Source organism: Caloenas nicobarica, chromosome 3 (assembly GCF_036013445.1).
Source record: "Caloenas nicobarica isolate bCalNic1 chromosome 3, bCalNic1.hap1, whole genome shotgun sequence".
NCBI lineage: Eukaryota > Metazoa > Chordata > Aves > Columbiformes > Columbidae > Caloenas > Caloenas nicobarica.
In genome coordinates, this window is record NC_088247.1 from 5,524,763 (window position 1) to 5,546,226 (window position 21,464).

At 38.6% G+C, this 21,464-nt stretch overlaps 1 protein-coding gene across 1 annotated transcript in view; it reads left to right on the forward strand.

Moving 5' to 3' along the window:
• Positions 1-2,302: 2,302 nt before the first annotated feature.
• The window catches only part of LOC135987200 (cysteine-rich venom protein pseudechetoxin-like), a 54,173-nt gene continuing 35,011 nt past the window's right edge, over positions 2,303-21,464 (forward strand). The window contains 7 exon segments of the mRNA XM_065631951.1: positions 2,303-2,477; positions 5,381-5,442; positions 6,678-6,797; positions 7,280-7,367; positions 8,469-8,614; positions 9,382-9,476; positions 11,054-11,142. Of these exon segments, the coding sequence (XP_065488023.1) occupies positions 2,303-2,477; positions 5,381-5,442; positions 6,678-6,797; positions 7,280-7,367; positions 8,469-8,614; positions 9,382-9,476; positions 11,054-11,142 (775 nt within the window).

Sequence of the window (21,464 nt, forward strand, 5' to 3'; positions counted from 1 at the left end):
TTAGACCCTTTCTCCCTGGAGAACAGAAGGTTCAGAGAAGACCTCATCACAGCAAACCAGCACTCAAAGGGTGGCCACAGAGGATGGAGGCTGTCTCTTCACAAGGAGCCATGTGCAGAAGAGAGTGGGCAAGCTGCCCTGGGACAGATTTCATCTCAACTTAAGGAATAAGTTTTTCACAGTGAGAACAATCATCCACTGCAACAACCTCCCCAAGGGTATGGTAGACACCATCGTTAGAGGATTTCAGAATACAATTGGACAGGGCGTTAGATAATTACATCTAGGTTTCCTTTCGCATGGAAGGTTGGACCAGATGATCTTTCAAGGTCCCTTCTGACCTGAGCTGTTCCATGATTCTGTGATTCTATATAGTGAACTATAGGAAGAATTTTTGAAGTGTCATGACAAAATGTCTATTCACAGAAATGTTATTAGGGGATAGGATGTCTTCAGTCATTTACTCATGTTTATAGACAGCTCTTAGGCTTGAATGGGAGCTGACTAAAGAGGTCTCAGTGTATATTAGACAGACAGATGAATGACATGAGTATAGTAGAATCTAGTGTTACCTTGGGATCCGTGGTTCACTGATCACCTGAATGCAACCTTTTCAATTAGTAATGGTTATAATGATTATGCTAGTAACACTTGGTTTCTCATATAACAATTAGAGGTTCCCAGTGTAATTAATTAAATTGTCATATTTCTCAACAGGTAAATTAAGACAAGTCTCATTTGGTGCTTTTCCAGTGTAAACAACATAAAAATCACACAACCTTAGAACAATTTTGGTTGTACAGGACCTCTGAATCTCATCTGGTCTAGCACCATGTTCAAAGCATCACCAATTTGAAAATTAGATAAGGTTGTTCAGTGCCTTGTGCATTTTTTAATATCTCCAAGGATGCAAAATCTACCACCTCCCTAGTCAATCTGCTTCAATGTTTCACAAGCCTGAGTGTCAAAATTATTTTTCTTTATATCTAATCAGGCCTGCAATCTGTGGCCCTTACCTCATGTCTATGTTTTAAACGAGTCCACGTCAGCCTTTTCTTTTGCCAAAATAGTCGCCCTTTGCTAGGCTTACTCCAGTTTGTTCATGTCTTTCCTGTACTGGAGACTGCAAAACTGGACACAATAGTCCAGACATGGTGTTGGAAGTGCTGAAACAGTGGACATAATCACTGTTCTGAGTACTCTCACTACATAGTGGCTAATGCAGGGCAGGATGGGGTTAGCTCTCACTGTTGCATGGGAGGACTATTTAGTCCTATGCAACTTGTCCACCTACAATCCTTAAGTGTTTGTTAGAGCTGCTCCCCAGACAATTGGTCTCTCCCAGTTGTTCACTTGCAGATCATTTTTGTCAGGTCACTTCTTCAGCTTTTTGAGACTCATCTGAACTGCAGCCTTATAATCTAGCATATTGACTGCTCCCTGCAATTTGGTGTCAACCCCAAATTTGCTGACAGTGTGTTCTTTTCCATGTAATTACAAACTGACAAATCACACCACTACCATTTTGTCTGGTAAAGCAAATATACTGGTTTCCCAGGTAATGAAAAGCAAAAGATTGTTCTGAAGGCACAAGGGACTAAGGTAGGAGTTGAGTGACTATGAGAAAGGAAGACCGGAATTTAAATAAGAAAATAACAGTATTTTATATAAAAGAAGTCAATGACAGCTGCTCTGGTCAGCAATTACATGCGACTGAATGTGGACAGAAACAGTCAATGTGAACACAAATACCCTTCTGATCTGGCAGTATTTCCACCCATTCTCATCTTACCCCATGTACCCGGCTATGTCGAAACAATTATGTGCTTTAATGGTAATGCATACAATAATCTTTTAATCTTTATCCAATACTGGATAAAAGTATCAATTGCAGAAATATCTTTGTCTCCTTCTTTGACTTTTACACTGTAGGTCTGACGTAAAGAAGCCATAGCATGAAGAGGAGCTTGGCCCAAGACTATTTTTACCCCCATGGAAAAATCAATGGGCAAGATTCCACCTTGGTTACAACAATGTTGGTCTGGAGACACTTCTGTAGCCAGCTGAGTTTATTTGCATTGCTGGAGATTAAGATCAAGTCATACTACAACTGGATGTGTCAATCATTAGCAGAGAGCCTTTGTACGCAGCATTCACATTGACTGCAAATTTCACATATAAGGAGCAGTAGATATAAAACTCATTTCAGAGTATTTCGTCTCTTCCAGTACAAGAAGTAAGAGAGAATAAAAATGAAACACAAGCAAACAGCCTCCTTCTTGGAAGAATCTGGACTTGAGAAATGCACTGTTCTATCTGGTCACTATTTGAATTTTATAATACCTGTGATGCTGAGTCACCTTATCCTATCAGGAAACAGAAGAGCTATAAATCACCCTCCAGTGAAGAACCCTAGTCACTTCCACAACCACCTGAAGAAGAACAGAAGAAACTCCTAATCTTCCTGGAAACAAAAGGTAGGATTTACATTGACTTGTTTACTTAAAGTATTGCATTTTTTAAATGTATTAAAATGCAATCTATTGTCAGAAGACTTCTTGAAAAATTTAGGACAGTCACAGGAAGAGGATTTTATTCAGTGAAAAATAAGGATAATGTAGGTAATAGTGCAAGACAAGCAGAAAAAGGGGAGAGAAAATTGATGAACAATCAAAAACAGAAGAAAAGCTGCCTGTATGCAAGAAAGCGGTGTCTTGGCAGGTTATATGTACACAGAGAAAAAGACAGAGAAAGACAGATCATATTGAATTGGATATATGTTCAGTTCAGTGTATTCTATTGCTATATATGTAGCCATCATCACTTATTTTCAGAGTGGGGAAATTACCACCTTGTGCAATCTGCCACTCTTGTGCAAGGTGGCTGCTAATTAGGACTTTGTGAAACAAAGCTGTACAGGTGAAATCACAGCTAGTGTTATTCCATTTCAGGTGTTTTTCAAGTAGAATATAAATGATGGGAATGTTCTTTTGTGATAGATGTTCACTTGTATGAATAATTTAGGATACTTTTTTGTTGTTTTTGGAAGAGGGATGGGAAAAACATATTCACACAAGTTTGCTAAGCTAGGGATGCTAAAGCACCATCTTTCAGTGGCAGATCCCTGTACACAGATGGAGTTGCACGAAAGTCACTAAAACTTGGCACATGTCCTGATTTGTGTTTGATTGAGGGGGAATAGGGGAGGGGGACAGAGAGACTGATTTTAGGACCAATGCCTAGAAATTAATGCAGAGTAATTAAATTTACATCTCATAAACTATAAGCATTTGGTTGAAATCAGTGGGATTGCCAAAAGTATGTTAATATCTTGGAGCAGGAAACCCACTGAGTCTTAAAAAGCATTCAAATGGCATTTTTGAAACTTACATCATGTATTAAATTACCAATTATATTTAATTGTAAGTTAATTCATAGAAAATATTGCAGTGAATGAATACTTTGCCCATGTCTTTAAGTTAGTTTCTTCAGTTTGGTTTGTAAAACAGAAAGCTTCACAACTTCAATGAAGAGTTATTTTTCCACTGCAACAGAGAATTTGTTTTTACATGTTTTAGGTGCAAAAAAAGGTGGTTTTCTATTTGCATATCATCACATCTTGCACTCAAAAGACGTATTTTTGCTCGTAAATTGAGCACAGCTAAAAACTGCCACCACCTCTATTTAATTTCTGGTCAGAAATGAAGTAGAAAGAATAATTTTTCATGTTATTTGGATTATAATATTTTACTGCTAAACGCCTAGGTCATATACATTGCAAAGTTTTGTAATGGCTCTGAGGAATAAGTGATAGAAAAGTTAGTGAGAAAAATCTTCTGTGATCCTAAAGCACTTCAAGGAGGTCTAGGTGATGTCATAATTAGACATAAGTGAAATATGGCAATACTAAGAACAAGAAATCAATGACTTATACTGTTAATTAGCAGAATAGTTCCTAATGTTTTTTCCCCTCAAAACAACTAGATCTTTTCTAAACTGTAAGTGCTTGCAATAAGCCACCTTATTTTGGAGGCTATGAGAGTTTAATTGTATGGATGTGGCCAGTCTGCCCATTTTTTTTGGCCCCTGAGCTACAGCTGTCCATAGTTCCAAAACATTTCAAAGGGCTTTGCTCTTTGGCAGAGGTGGAACAGCATCTGTGCTGACTGTGGGTCACCTCCAGTGCAATGTCAGTAAGCTGGTGAGGAAAATGGGTCTTGCTGTACCATTTGGAAAAGGATAGTTTTTCTTACCCATATGTTCTCCATTGGCTGGAGCATGTTTTGTTTTATATAAACTGGTTGCCTCAAGGTAAAGGGGCTTTGCTGAATACGGAAAGATCAGCAAATCTTATTGGCCTTTCCTCAAGAATAAATTAAAACTAAAGCCAGCAGCCCCTCAAAACCAAATAGGAATTTAAGCTAACAATACACCTCTTTGGCAACATGCTCATAAATTCCCTTGGAATGGGAGGCTGGGAAAAATGCCAAAATAAGTAAATTCTGCTCTAGTCACCTGCTTGCCTGCCTAAGGTACCTAAGCAGAAATAACCTGAATGTGACTCTTATGACTGATTGCAATCAGACACCTGAACTTTGAAGTGACCTGTTACCTCCTGGATCACTGTAGCGGGACAGTACAGAGTTTCGAGCTCCCTAAGCAAGTAGAGTCTTGGAGTCTGGTGTTTGCTTCTTCAGTTAGGGAAGGCTCTCATTTCTGTTGCTGTTCCATACTACCTGCAATTTAATCAAGAATTGTCTTTAAAAAAATAAAAACAAAAAATGGTTTCTGAAACAAGTCTTTTCCAGGAAGCCAGCGCTGGTCCATTTCTGGTCTAGCCAGTTCTGCCCCAGTTCACGTGCAAGGTTTCACTGTGCTGGTCATTAAGTAAGGAGTTTGAATCTAGACTCGGACACCTAAGCGTAGAGGTCTGCACATGGGCTGAGTGTCTAACACCCCTTTCAACCGATGCAGTTCATTCAAAACAGGTGATAGAGATTACGGAAAGTTTCAGACTAACAAAGACACAGAAACAAGCTAAACACAGCATTCCACCTCAGCTGTTCCGTGGTGTAGCAATGAGCAGAAGGCTTCCTGCAGGAAGGGATGCACAGATGTCCTCCTGTTCTGTGAATTCAGGTGAAGGTATTCAACCAGGATTACAGCAGGAAGTAAGAAACATACAAAGCAGTTGATTCACAGAAATTTGGAAGTGCAAAGACCAGATTTTATTTTTTTACATCTAAAAATAGGAGGAAAGAACACATTACCTTGCTACTTGAGGAAAAGCCAGGAAATACACAGAAGAAAGACGAATTTTGTATTCAGAGAAATTAAAGCTCCTAAAAAATTAATTAAATCCTCATTCTCCCTTTTTCAGAGATGATTCTGCCAGTGGTGTTCCTGTGTCTCACAGCTGTGCTGCCTCTGTCTGCTGGAGAGGTAGGACCTACACTTTGTACTCAGAAAATCTTTGTGGCATCCAAGGCACTCATGCTCTGACTGAATATGGCTTTTCCTGTGCTCACAGATCATATACAGAGAGAGTCTGATTAGACATCTAGGATCCGAAGAGTGCTTATCCTTGAAGTCTCTTTAATGCCAAAGCAATACATTGGTTCCATACTTGCAAACTAAGCTATAGACTCAATGTTACTTATGAGTTGGGTCAGAGATAACTATATTTTCCAGAAGGTCCCATACACATATCCAGTAATCTGGATCTCCCAAAGATCCAGTCCTCTTCCTATTAATTCCCCACATTTTTACAGCCCCATCCTCTCAACATGTATCACTAATTTCCCTCAAAAACTAAATGAACTAACACATTCAACACACACTTTGAGTGGTTCCTTTCAACCCATACTTAGTCTGAAGATTCAAGTTTGCTACTTCTGCTTCAGAAACACTAATGTGACTGAAGGCTCAACTACCTTTCCCCCTAATTTTTCCATTTCTGCTCTCCTTGCTGCAGTCTAGAAGACTAGTGAGAATGGTTGCAAAGGGGAGGCTGAGTTCTGTACATGGCTATTTTTTAATTAGAAAACACATGAAAAGTCTGAGAAATGCTGTCAGTTATGGCAGGAGTGGAAGAAAATCTATGGCATGAAAAACATAGGCACACTTTTTTTTCAGTAGGAAAAATGAAGTACCACAAGGGGTCTGTGACAATCCTGGGATTAAACAACAGGTTCATTCAATAAAAAAAAAAAAAAAAAAAAAAATTGATAAGCATATTTAAAGTACTGAAGAAGGGAAACACATCATAAGCACATTCATGTCTTCAACTGGTTTTTAGATCCTGTTTCCATAAAACCTCATGAAGGAAATTATAATAGTAAATTTGGTCTGATTCTGTTGCCTAAATTTAAGAGTCTACAAGCACATGAGGTGTTCCAGGATATCTCAGCCAACCATAAAGGGTTGGCAGATATGACACAGGAACCAATGTTGTTACTGCTAAGCTCCACACTGTGGAATCACTGGAAGTGCAGTTCCACATGGAAGAACCCCTATAGATACTTTGGAGAAAAACCATATCATAGCACATCCTCCATCACAAAGATAATCTCCTTGGCTGATATTAGTATGTTGTTATTTTAGTACTTCCTAGACAGGATTCAGGATTTAGTTACATTCAAATAAAAATAGAAATATAACATGTTCTTCCAATTTAGGAACCGGAAAGTTTCCATGCTCTGTCAACAAGCAGACCAGATCAGCAAAAGGTGATTGTTGACAAACATAATGCTCTCAGGAGAGAAGTAAGACCAACTGCCAGCAACATGTTGAAGATGGTAAGTTGCATGCTGCAAATCTATTTTTAATGAATAATGGACCCTATGAGAGATACCAGACTGTATTTAAGGTCACATTATTTTATTTAGCCACAAATTCACCATCCAGACCTTTCCTAAAGATCGAGCATGGCCCGCACCAAGAGAAACATAAGGCTGGGCAGGTAGAAAAAAATGTTCTGGAAAATTTGTGGTATATGAGCAATAATGTATCTTTCTTTTGGAGAAAAAAGAAAATGAAAAGGAGGAGCCACAACATTGTTCATTTCTTTCTGATGCATTCTTCATCAGTCTTCACACTTTCTATTCTCCTGGGTGCATAGTAACTTCATTCCTACAGCCCCTACCCCCCAAAAAAGGGGAAGAAAAGGATTTTTTATGATTTTTTCTGATTTGAAGTGTAATTTCTAAATGTTGTTCCTTCATGAGGGGTTATTAATTGCTATGTGTCTGAAAGATTAATATTTTCTTCTTTCATTAAGGAATGGAACCTTCCAGCTGCAGTGAATGCCCAGAAATGGGCCAATCGGTGTACTTTAAGTCACAGTCCTCCTAACTTGCGGAAAACCAGTAAGAGAAGCATGAGTGCTATTTGAATAATGTCATACACGTTATTGGTGTGAATAGTTTGGGTTTTGGATGTTTGTTTGTTAGCTTGTTTTTGAGATGCCATTTATATTCAATGTGATCTTGTTGGTGTACGGGACAAAGGCAAAATTCTGGTATAAATCCATCCAGTGAGAAAAGTTCAATCCCATTGTCATCCCGGTTGTATTAGTCTTACATAGGTATATCCTATTTTCTTCAGTGGGTGAAAAAAAATCATAGTGAGAAAGCTTATTCTCTCCAAATATCTATCAGAAAAAAAATAATTTAGACCCAGTTTACTGCAGAAACCAGCTTGTATGTGCTGGAGAAAGGAAGGGGCAAAGGGTGAAGGTCCAAAACTGGCTGGTGGTGCTAAGCATGATTTCTAAGACAGGACTCATAGTTTAAAAATCTTCTGGCAACTTGCAACCTATAACTATCTTGGAGGTTCATTTAAACACTTCCGTTACTGCTAGTTACAGCCACAATATGTTAACAATAGCCATGATCCATGCCCAGTGTGGTGTTGAGTGACTTGTCTATACCGTATGTAAGATGTGGACTGTCTTTCAGTTCCCATAATTTTTGCCTAAAAACCAAATCCTCTGGTTCTTACTAAGGTGAATTCCAAATGAGAACTAATGACTACACAGTAGGGTTGGACCTGAGTAAAAACAGTGGGTGAAGATGGTGTAGACACCTTTTTGTTTACTAGAAGTAAGCTTTGAATGATTGGGATTTTTCCCAAGCTTACTGAGTTGTTATTTGAATAATGACTAGACTGCTAATTTTCAAATAACAAAATTACAGTCATGAATCTGTGGTGCACATGTGCAGGTGTATCTACAGACATGCAAAAGGTCTGTCAACAACCAAACTACCAGTCAAACAGGTTGGCCATGCTGTTAACTGGTCAAGTGACAACTTCAGAATTGACAAAGGGTGATGTCATGAAACTGGAAAAATATACCACCCTGTTGTCTCATCTGGGATGAGAATTTCTATGCAAATCATACCACTTGTTGCTGGGTTTTACTTGCGCATGTATCTTTTATGCATTTCTCAGTAACTTTCTCTTTTCAGCTGTACAATGTGGTGAAAATATCTTCATGTCCACCGGACCTTTCTCATGGGCAGATGTTATTCAGACCTGGTACGATGAGGTGAAAGACTTCAAATATGGAATTGGAGCAAAAACAGAAGGTGCCGTGATTGGCCATTTCACTCAGGTAGATGCAACTTTTTAATATTTCAGGCTGAATAAAAAAAAAAAAAAAAAATTAAAAAAAAATCTGTCTGTTAGCTAAGCAACTTTTACCCTCTCATTATCTTTAAAGGGAATAAGTGCAATGGAAACATGACAATTATTCTGACAAAACAAGACAAAAACTTTCGAAGTAACAGAATTAAAATGAAAATAATAGGCTAAATGTATTTACAAAGTGTAAAGATACTGGTATTTCAAAGCTTCAGGAAGAAACTTATTTGATTGTTTAACATCTGAAAATTGCTCAGACACTAGCATCTGAGAATTGCTCAGACACTGGAAGAACAGGATTATTAATGTATCAGGAAGGAATTATAAATGGATTTGTTACAGTCTACAGAGTTCCATTGACTCAGAGATTTTCCAGTTGAACGATGGCTTATGACAACCTCTTCTGTTCACCTGAATGAAACACAGGATGCAAAATTTCACATCATGATTCCTACATCTTCTTCAACAGTTTTATATGTGACAAATCATATCGAATTATATCAATTATATCATTTATATGTGACAAATTATTATCATTATATCCTAAATGTTCTTTGGGTCTAGGGGTGAAAGGAAAGAAAAAAAAATATTTTTCCAACAAGGTGGAACATTCAGTTATAAAGAGTAAATAAAATGGTTTAACTTGGATGCAAATGTTTCTGTAATGCACATTGTATTTAAATGATTTTCAAATGTGTATTTTTCATTCTCCTATGATTTTTATTCTTATACTTACAGGTGGTTTGGTGGAGTTCTAAGCAAATTGGATGTGCTGTCGCTTACTGTCCCAGCAGTCAATACAAATACTATTATGTCTGCCAGTACTGCCCCATGTACGTATTGATTTTTATTCTAGAACTTCTTATCACATTATCAAAATTAGTTGGGACACAGTGAAATTTGTAATAGGGCAAATCACCCATAACTGAGGAACAGCTTTGAAGATTATATTAGGAATATGAAAAGACAGAAACATGCTCATCAAAAGAATTGTCAAACAAGAAAAATGCAAAACATAAGAGTGACACTGATTTTCAGATTAAATTTCATTTGCCTAAAACCCTCATTTTCATAATAATAACAAATAAATATTTTGCACATTCTACTTGAAATCTTGGTTCAGAAAGGCATATCAATATGTACAGTAGAGTGAAGACTATAATTAACACCAAAAATTTTAGCGGGAATTTTAAGGCAGAATGATGATTTCATAAACTGCCTGAAATTTATTTTCTCATTAACATTGCCATATATTGTGGTGGGTTGACCTTGGCTGACCACCAGTAGCCCACCAAGTTGCTCTATCACTCCCCCTCCTCAACAGGACAAAAAATATGGAAAAAACCTCACGGGTCATGAGAAGGACAGGGAAATCACTCACCAATTACTGTCACGAGCAAAACAGACTCAACTTGGGGAAATTAATTTCTTGCCAATCAAACAGAGTAGGATAATGAGAAATAGAAGCAAGTCTAAAAACACCTTCTGCCCACCCCTCCCTTCTTCCCAAGCTCAATTTTACTCACAAATTCTCTGTCTCCTCCCCCCGGGCAGCACAGGAGGATGGGGAATGGGGATTGCGGTCAGTTCATCTCATGTTCATCTCATCATCAGTTCATCTCCTGCACCAGTGTGGGGTCCCACCGACAGGAGACAATCGTTAATGAACTTCCATGTGGGTCCTTCCCACAGGCTGCAGTTCTTCACAAACTGCTCCAGGGTGGGTCCTTCCCAGGGGGTCCAGTCTTTCAGGAGCAGACTGCTCCAGCATGGGCCTCCCATAAGGTCACAGGTCCTGCCAAGAGCCTGATCCAGTGCAGGGTCTCCTCAGGGACTCAACCTTCTTTGGGCACATCCAGCTCTCTGGTGTGGAGTCCTCACTGGCTGCAGGTGGATCTCTGCTCCACCATGGATCTCCATGGCTACAGGGGGATGGCTGGCCTCACCATGAGCTGCAGGAGAATCTCTGCTGCAGCACCTAGAGCATCTTCTTCTTCACTGACCTTGGTTTCTGCAGAGGTGTTTCTCTCCCGTATTCTCACTCCTCTCTTCTGGTTGCTGTTCCGCAGCACTTTCTTAAATATGTTATCACAGAGGTGCTACCACCATCGCAGATTTATTGGCTCAGGTTTGGACTGCAGTGGGTCTGACCTGGAGCCAGCTGCCACTGGCTCTGTCTGAAATAGGGGCAGCTTCTGGTGTCTTCTCACAGAAGCCACCCCTGAAAATTCCTGCCCCACTCCACTACCAAAACCTTCCTAGATAAACCCAACACACATATAAAAATTCTTTGATGTATAACCAAAGACTGAGTGTAAATAAATATATGTATGCATCCATATGATTAAGTTTTATTCTCAGATACGTTATAGTGACTTTATAGCTTATGTTGGTAATGTTGATGTTTCAGGGGAAATCTACGAAGTTCAATGAAGACACCCTATAAAAAAGGAGAACCCTGTGGTGATTGTCCTCATGCTTGTGAGAACAGATTATGCAGTAAGTTTTAAACGTTTTGATTGTGAGTTGGGTAAAATTGATACTTTAAAAAAATACCAATTAATTTATGCAAATGGCAAGGCTGTGAAATTATTTGTTCAAATACAGGGCCAAAAGCACTATTACAGGCCCACACTAGGTGCTTTACCTAGGTGGGATGACTTGTGGAGTGAAACCAAAGGAGGAGTCTCTGAGAAAGGTGGGCAAATGTTAGACAGTGGTTGGTGTACAATGGGATGCAGATACTCTCCACTTCATGGATCAAGATATTCATACGGCCTAGATACCTTCATTAAAGATGCAATGTCTGGGTCTCCATATGGAAACTCTCCTTAGTAGCTCCTAGTATAAGAAGATGCATTGACTGCAGGTGAGGTCAGCGATATGTTTATACCAATGGTAGCACAGAAATCTGAGCTCCATTTTTCTAGCTGAAGTTTATATGCTTTTCCATAGCCAGAAGAGGCAAGTCTTGTCCTTGAATCTAGGAAATTACATGGAAGGAAGGAAAATATTTATCTTTTTCTCTTCTTCCTCCTTTGAACAATGGAGGCTGATCCGGTAGCGGTAGCAACACACTTGACAAGAGCAAGGAGAAAATCTGAGTTTTGAGAATTCTAACAAAATAAAAACATATGGGCTGGCTCTCATAATGCCAAACTTAACTTCAAGTCTAACTTCTGTTATGTAATTAACCTAATTCTCAGCATAAGCTGTAGTACAAAGGAAGAAAGCTGCGAAACACCTTGCAATTTCAGTGAGAAACCTCCTCGAAAGAGCTAAGAATTTTGTATGTGTGGTCAAAGGTTTTGGATGCTGCTGTGGAGTAAATGGCAACAAAGAGGAAAAACTTACAGAGAAAAGAAATTTTGATTAAAAATAGTGCCGAAAGGAAATGCTGCAGGTTCTCATTTATGATTAATTTTGTGTTTTGATTCATTTTCAGCCAAGCTTTGAAAGTTTGAAGATGTTTATTCCAACTGCCTTGACAAAGGCTCCTGGATTTACCCATAGCTTCGTCAAGTTCGCTGCCCTGCTTCCTGACAATGCAAAACTGAAATAAAATAACAGGCTCAACTTTTCCCTTCCTGGACATACATCTCCTTAGTGCCTCCTTCCATAAAAATATATTTCACCCTGCCTCTCCCACATATACAGAAGGACTGACTTCAGTTCAGTAATTCACATGAGAAAAAGCTGTAGGAGAGTGTATATATTCTATTCATATAATTGTCTAGAACATAGTGGAGATCTTAACTGAAATTTGTGATTTGGGTACCAGATATAGTTAATGGTTAGCTTCTCACACCTTTCTTTTCCCAAAATGTTATCTAAGGAGCATTGTTTAAAGTTCTGTGGTTCCATATGTTTCATATGTTCTTAGTATAGATGGATGGTCCTTGGTCATAGAATTACTGTTTTCTTGACCAACATTCAAACTATTGTACTGTTAAAAGAATGAGAAGATAAATAAGATTACCTGATATATGTAGGTCTCAAAAGGAATTAGGAGAGCAGCACAGTTTGCAATAGAACTATTCTGGTTTAGAATCTGTATCTTTTGCTGACATACATTCTATTGCAAAGTGCAAATTTGTATTTAAAGGTAAAAAAAAAAAGTTTATTTCATTTAAATTAGTGATTCTGCTTATACTATAAGGTTACACTTAGCATACATACAGGTGACTAAACCTGCCCTTTAATGGAAAAGAACTGTATGAGAAAAGGGCTTAATTCACAAAAATAGATAGCCAAGGGGAATGGTCACTGCATTTGGAAACTTTGCTTTTAATATCAAATCATTTCTTTAATATCTGCTTTTGCTGTATCAATCATTAAATTACTACTTCTTCATGGGCCAATCCATTGTAATTTCTCTTCTTTCTTATTACCATGAAATACAGTTCTCTTACTTAACTTCCACCAACTTTGTGACTTTATCAGCATTTGGTCTTGAAGGAAGCCTGATTCTTTATCAGCATAAGCAGAAACAGTTCATGTGAGAAACTGAAGGTTTCCTAGGCAAAAAAAAAAAATAGTCAGGCAAATACAATTTTCTTCAGACTGTCTTTCAGAAAGCATGACCATTAGCATAAAGAACATGCAATGCTCACTTCTGTGACCTTTGGGAAGCAAATGTTGTTCTGTGCAGTCAACAGTGGGACTAAAAATTATTTTAGTCTCCGCTTACAAAGATTTCACATTCCAGTCCTCGTTTAGCAAGGAAGCTGCTGTCATAATTAAAAATTCCAAGTCCCAGAGTCTTTGGCACAGAATAATTTTAGCACACGCTTCTGAATCCTTCATTTCGGTGGCAATTTCAACATACATTTCTGACTCATTCATTTCAGTGGCCTTTCTTCTAGTATAAAAGATGAGCATTAAGTTAAAAGCCTGGTTTCACAATTCAAAGTGCTTATTATTTGGTTTGGGTTTTTCTTGTTCATCTCCCATTACCTTTTCCCTCTATGGTATACTGCCCTCTCATTTGGGTACATCTCTACCAGTAAATGAAGCAATGCCAGGTCATAGATGTGAGCTCTGGAACATGACTTATCGCATTCTTAAATAGTTAGCACAGATCCAAGTAAGAATGATGATAACGTAATAACTAGTCCAGCGTTGCTATCATTAAGGAAATGGGTAGATTTGTCACACCCCACTCTGAAAAAAAGCCCATTTACTAAGAGTAACGTGTCAAGAAATCTGTTCCCTTTCATCCTAACTCATAACACAGAAACTGATTTCTCAGTCACTCACACGAGGAAAAAAGTTATGTAATGAGGTAAAAATTAGCCCTCATGTATCTCACCTACAAGCACCCAGGGAACTAAAGGTCAATAAGCTTAATTTAGATATCTGGGAAGATAATGGAACAAATTGTTTACCTGTCATTTTGTAATCAGTAGAGTATAAAATACCAGCATGGCTTCTTCATGAACTGATCTTGACAAACCAAACTTTCTTCTTCAGTGAGCAACTCGGATGAGTGGATGTTGTTTTGGCTTGGATAGGTTGTTTGACAAAGCCACAAAAGACATTTGCAAACTAAGGAGATGTGGTACAGATGAAAGTAATAACACATGGCGTATACACACTGTTGAACATACAGATCATAGAGTCGTAGAATGGTTTGGGTTGGAAGGGACCTTCAAATCTCATCTAGTCCAACCCCCCTGCAATGAGAAATGCATCTTCACCCAGATCGGGTTGCTCAGACCCCCATTCAGCCTGGCCTTGGATGTCTCCAGGGATGGGATATCTAGATCTGTGATGCTCCTGAGCAAGGGGCAGAGACAGAGACCTTTGGCAATGTGGTTAGATGTTTGCACAGGCAGTACTCACATCCAGAGCTACTTGCACCATTCTCACATGTAATGTCCAAGACCTTCCCCAGCCACAAGTCACAATCACAGTTAAAGACAGCTTTTGCCAACAATATGGAAAGCCTTCACTGAATGCTTTTCTTGAGTAAAAGGGTCAGATCCACATTCCTGTTTGGCACAAGCACATTTAGGGCACTTTCTTGGACAAAAACATGTTCTGTGTTCCCAGATTACTTCCAATGAACATTAAGAGTCGATTCTGTTCTAAGAAATATGCCAGGATTTTAATTCGTTACAGTTTAGTATAAAATAAATAGCTGGTACTTAGAAGAGGCAAGATCTGGAGAGATAATAACAATTCATAGATTGATGATGTTATAAACAACCTTTGGAGCAGGAAACCCAAGCTGTCCTGCACTGTGCTACGGAGACATTAATCTACTCCTCTTTGCTTCAAGGAATTTTATATTCTTTTTCTCTCCAAAGGGACATGTCTTTGATGGGTGGAGTAAAGAATGTTTTCCGCATATATCCCAAATACCATTTAACTTAGTGTTTACAGTACCTTCTTCATAAATGTTGGCTGTACTGCAGCCTGGTGTTCTATCAGGTCTCCTATTCCCCTGACACATTCTCTCACTACAAAAGAAACTGGTGAAAAGCAAACCTTCACCAACACCTTTTTTTCATTTAAGCATATTTTAGAAAGCAGTTGGCTATGGTCATTGCTTTACGTGAGTTCCAGCTCCTGGCGTTTCTATGGCATGAAAATAATTTAGTGACTGATTTTGGTACCAAATGGTCATGTTGCAACCAGGCAGTGCTGGTAAAAGACTTAAAGACATTCTACAATATACTTCATAAAGTATTGTGAGGCAGTGTGCCTTGTCCCCAATGGATCCTTGTGATAACTGGGGTCCCCACATCAGAGCATGCATTCTTCCTAGAATATTCTCTTCCTAGATCATTTCACCTTTCAAGATGAAACCGTTGAAGCCCTTCCTACCTTTACCAAGGATCCAGAGTTGACAAGGAGCTGCCATGGGAGGACCTGTGGAAAGGGGTCATTTCCCTTTCCACCCCTAAACTGCAATAGTTCACTCATTTGTACAATGGTACAACAGGAAAAATGAAACTTTATCATATGCAGAGTTCATCTAAGGCAGTATCTTGTCTCTCACCACTACAAAAATAATGTCTTTTAATGGCAAGTAGAAAAATCCTGTGGCAGGCAGAACTGCGTGTGGTTTTTCCCCAGATTTGATATCCAACAGTCACGATCTCCTTTTAGCGCTGAAACAGAAACTTGAATGTCATTTTGAAAATGTATCATCATTAGTCATGAAACTTCTGGATATTCCTAGAACTTATGCAGCCTTCTGAAAGCTGTAAGACAGATGTATTTTACACTCCTCACATGCTGTAGGCCTTGATCCACTTATTTCTCAGAATTTGAAGAAATGTTCTCGAAACCTGCAAAGCAAAAATATGCAGTAGACTTTTAAATGTGTGCCTAGAGCCTTGATTGATTTGACACTTTCACGTGTTACAACTGTTTCAAGGGCGAGGGTGGAAAAATGGTGAAGTCTTGTTATGTATGGTGGGTTTGAAAAATCCCTCCTGAAACTGTGGGTTGCCTCTCACTTAGACTTTCTCCTGGCTGCATAATGAAACAGCTATTTCCCAAAATTCAAGAAAAACGTTCTTTGTGAAAGGAAGTTGAAAGAAACAAAGTGTGTGTGCATCTGAACAAAGAAACTGCAAGAAGGATCTCTAATTTTTAAATAACACCCTCATTGCAGAGCTAACTTTCCTTAAAGCAATTAAGGTTTTGCATTTGTTGGCATGTGTCAGGAAAATATTATTTAATGATGCATCTGTACATTGAATAGTTTTATAAGAGAAGTAAATTTTAGGTAAATGGTGATGCATTCCAAAAATTGGTGAGACCTATTATAATTTTCAAATTGTATATCATGTAATTAACAGTAGGAGAAAAATGACCTCATATTGCCTCTTTTCAAGACCACACGAATAGGCTTTTTTTTTTTTTTTTTCACTTTGCTTGCACCTTTTTATTCATTTCTAAATAATATCCAAAGAGCAAACTCCACGATATTCTAAAAGATAGAGCTGGCAATCAGACAATCATGTGGGCTTGATACAAGGATATCTTTGAGAGCAGGCATGACAAACCAACAAATCTCTTAAATTAATCTAAAATGTTGAAATTTGACTTTTGGTAATGTAATGTCTTCGGTGAATTTTTTTCCATACTTTCTTGAGATTTGAAGAGAGAGCTGTATTTTTTTAGTCTGCCCGTCAGTTTTCAGCAAAGCATTGCCTGGCTTGTATCACAAAGGCAAAAGTGTACTTGCTGCAAGAGATGTCAACATTAGATAATACGGTTAACAAATATTAATGTTTTAAAACATGCTAATGAAGTTTAACAACCTGCACAGTATTTTTAATTCATCTAATTTTTTTTTCTTTTTCACATTAAACACAAGTTATTAATGTTTGAGGAAGCTAAGAAATGTATGCTCTGCAATCACTACCAACATCCTGCTATGAAAGCATACATAAATGCATTGATACAAACATGGAAAATTCCATAGTATTCAAATACAGTCTTGAAGAAAGTCCTAAGAAATAAATGGATGGACAGCTCGACTTTTTGAAATGCATGTCACAAGTAGCTGAAATTTCATGGTAGATAAAACTTTCCATTCCTTATCTAAACCTAACTGGATGATAACTAAAAAGATAGAGGCTACAAAGACTGGAAGTGTATTGCCGTAATGAAGTTCCATTTACACTTTTCACACTTCTGATTTTGATTGTTGCATTAGACAAGTGCATTAATTTTTAGTGTATCTTTTCCTGCGTATTTGCAGAACCATGTACCTTTGGCTTAATCTTCTCTCGCATAATTATATAAACTCAGAGAAATTAACTGGAATTGTAAGTTTACACAAGACCAAAAAAATATTTGGTTTGGTTTTCTCATCCAGTTAATTCCTGTCAGTGCTCATTTGTCTTTCTATACTGTTTGTCTAACTTTTAACCTATCATATGTAAGATTGGTTTTATCAAACAGATTTCCTCTGAGTCATCATCTGCTACATACTATGCTATATCTAGTACCAGACTGTTCACGGTGTTCTGCATCAGCCAGGTTTTTACTCTGCTCTGCAAGAGTAAAGACATCACAAAAAATAAATCAGACTTTAAAATAGCTTTAAAAGAATAGTGACTGTTGTCCTTCAAATATTAATCATCTGAGCAGAAAGGTGCATTTTCCAGTTGTATGGAGAGAATCCTCATTAATTTTCTCTGTAACAGCCATAGTTGCTGGATGGGTGAGAGACAAATTTTAAAGGAAACACAGAAAAAAAACAGAAATCATCTACAGAGAGTTTTACATATTTGTAGATTATCATTTTATCATTTTGAGACATAAAAGAAAATAACAGGTATATACTCAGAAGATGCATGTTCCGGTCTTATCAGGGCCAGAGAGCAGCTAACCCAAGAAATGCTCCAGAACCTGATGTTTTACACCCTGAAATCCAGCTGTGGCACACACAATCCTCTTTTTAGCACCCAGGCTGCCCACACAGTGCCTTCCACAAGAGGTAAATGTCTCCAAATGAGATGCAAATTGCAACAAAACACCAAGCAAGGAGTGGCCTGTTTCAATTTAATAGGAAACAAGGTTTTAATCCTCCTGCTCTCTCCATGCTGTGGCATGCATAAGGGTTGCAGATTTCCCTTGGCATGACAGAGAGCTATCAGAGGCTGCTAGGACCACACTTTTGGATTTAAGCAGCTGTATTTCTCCCAGCGCTATCTGTAGGGATTCTTTAATCTGGGTGTGAACCTGTCCACAAACCTACACTTGCTGTAATATGTCAAGAATAAACCTCTTACTTTTTCAGCTTTAAGTGGCAGGGACTGTTCACTGCTGTAAGTATATTTATTACTCTGTCTGTAATGTGTTTTCCTAAGGTTATTATTTAGTAGCAGTATTATATCAAAAAATTTCTGTCGATTTTTCTGTAATTTTTGCTGTTAATCCTGTTCTGGCTGTTTTGCAGGGAGCCGTTTTTCAGGGAGCTGGTCTACGATAAAAAAAATCATTTATCAAAAATCAGTGATTTTTAATCTGAATAAGCTCCTCAGCACAATTCACCATAAGGTCCAACATCAAATCTTTTTGTTACAACTGCGAGACTGCAAATATCTTCTAAAGAATTAAATATAAATGCTTAGATGCATCAGTTCTGGAAGACGGTTGAAAACATTTAATGGAGACAACCTCCTTCCCTAGTCAATCTCTGGTTTTTTGAGACCCGTTTCTCATGACATCCAATACTCACACAAAAAGGTGCTTCTCAGTATGAATAAAGACCTGAGCAAATAAAGGTAGGCGAAACCTATTGCAAAAGTCTTGCAACAGCGAGTATTCTGCAGTAATTGCCATATTTGTGCTCTTATCCTGTAACAAACATGAGGTAACAAAACCCACGATGAAAAAGAGACATATTCTGTTTTTCCACTGGGAATGTGGAGAGAGAGCCAACACTCAAGGAGTCATAGTAGGTAGCTATTCATTGCCAGCTCTAGCTGATCCTGCCATAACTGGGTTCAGATTCCTACACTCTTAGGACCTAGACTTTTTTTGTGTTAATTTTTAGGCCCTCTGCCTTTTTGACTTTTCTATAGTTATGGCTTGTGCTGAAGACGTCTTCGTGTCAACCATGGATCATTCTGGCTATCAATCATTATTTCCATTGATGAGGCCTTCTGTGACTGCTTTACAACATCAAAAATCATGAGCCATAGTTCATAAACCTACAGGTTTACTTTAAAATCATGACTTTGAAAAAGTAATACAGTCAAGTGGGTTTTTTTTCTCTCTGCTCTAGTCTGGTCTTTCTCAAGGTTTTTCAGGATTTCATCAGAACTCCACAGGCTAGAAGTAGAGCAAAAGTTATGTTTCCTTCTTAACCAAGTGACTATGTGGACTGAAGATCAGGAAAAGACGCTAAATGTCTCTTAGTCATATACTAAAGAGCACAAACGTGTAAGTGCAGGAGCTAAAAAAGCGTAATCCCTCACTCCCTGCTGTTGAAATCAAGCAAACATGCACTTTGAAAGGTTTCGTTTCCCAGTGTCATTTTTTTGGTGAGGCTTTTGTCGAAAAAAGGTATGAAATACAAGCTTTTCTGCTAGCTCCCTCCCAGGAGGTTGACTTTGGGAAACATTTTTTCTGAGATTGACTGGCAGAGACTTGAAGCCCTTGCCCAGCTTAGACTGGTAAGGTGTATGGTGTGACTGAAGGTCCTACCCTTCTGACTTGGAAAATTATAGAAAAGAGATAGCACTTTAAGAAAGCTGCATCTTACTCATTTCCACTTCATTAAATCAGTCTTCTTCCCATTTGAGGTCAGCTAAGGTGAGCACATGCAGAAGAATGGACTTGCAGTGCCTGGCAATCTGTAATGTTAAGTATGGCTTGAAACCCAGTTCATCTATCACGTTTTCTTTCAAGTTTTTCATTCTTTATATTTCAGCAAACCATTGCAAGTGTGCAGAGAAGTGTACAAATTGTCCTGATCTAAAAAGGAAGTGAACATATTATTGCAATTAAGTTCAGCACCATTATCAGGCTTCCTGTGCACCACCAAAATAAATAGAGCCATATTCCTCATGATGATATGCCAATGAAAACAGTTTGTGTCCTAGTATTGTGATCTTTAACTGAACTAGTCACCCACTTAGCTTTATGAGTGGGAGCCAGATAAAGCACTGGGCAAAGTGTGTGGAATCCAATGCTCTTGCCTGCAGTGACACCGTGGCTCAGTTCCTTCTCTCTCTGCTTTCCTTTTGCCTCACAGCATCCCCTTTCCAGACATGCTCTCCAGAAAGAAGCTATAATCTCCACAGTATGTTCTTGCTGCTGTTAATGACTGAAGTCTCTGTGGCTCTTAGTATTTGCATAGATGAGGTTCTTAGGGACATGGTTTAGTGCTAGAGTTAGGTTATGGTTGGACTCGATGATCTCAAGAGCCTCTTCCAGGCAAAATGATTCTATGATTTTATGATGGTTTTGGAACTGATTTTATCCTGGCTGTAGCTCAGGTAATACCAGCAGCCTTCACAGCTCTGTGGAGTGTAGCTGCTCTGCTATTTATGCCCTGACCTTCATGGGTTTCATAGCCTTTGCAAGAGCTCTTGGTTGCCCCCAGGACCAGGCATAGTCTCAGGGTGAAGGAGAGACTGTGCAGTTACACGACAGACACCGGTACCACTGGACTGGCCAGGATTAACAAGGAGCTTCATTTCCTTAATCCACCCCTTCTTCTCCTTCCCCACCAAATCCACATCTGGATGCCATAAGCAGTAACTAAGATAGTTATAGCTGCCTTTAGTGAGAGTGTCCCAGTGCCTGATTAACCTCTGCTGAGATAAATGAGCACACTAACCCAGCAGAAAACTACACCTCTAGTTAGTTTTCTCTTAGAGGGCATCACTCCTCTCCTGTAATCACAGCATCAAAGCTAATAAAAAACAGGATCTTAAGTCCTGAGTTGCTAGTATTAAACACCCACATTCACACAAAGACAGAAAATTTCCCGAGGTGTGGGGAATGGCTATACAAGAATTTGTTTCTAGTTTAAATGTGCCTTAAGATCTGCAGCTGCAACACTCTAACGAAATGGAAAACAGGTCAAAAGAAGCACTCGTTAGATGAAACCCCTCTACAGTGTTACTGCTAAAGATTTTAGTGCCCGGGGAATATATTGCAGAGTCTGTCATGTATTTGTCTCTCAGCTTATCAGAGGATTGTGTCAAAGAAAATGATCAGTAAAAGATAAGTTAGTTCAAGACTGACAAGACCATGTTGTTTAGGTTGCTTGAACAGCAACACAGCAACATGTTAACCAGCATTGTTAGCAAAATTGTGAACAGGAATCGCATGCCTGATGG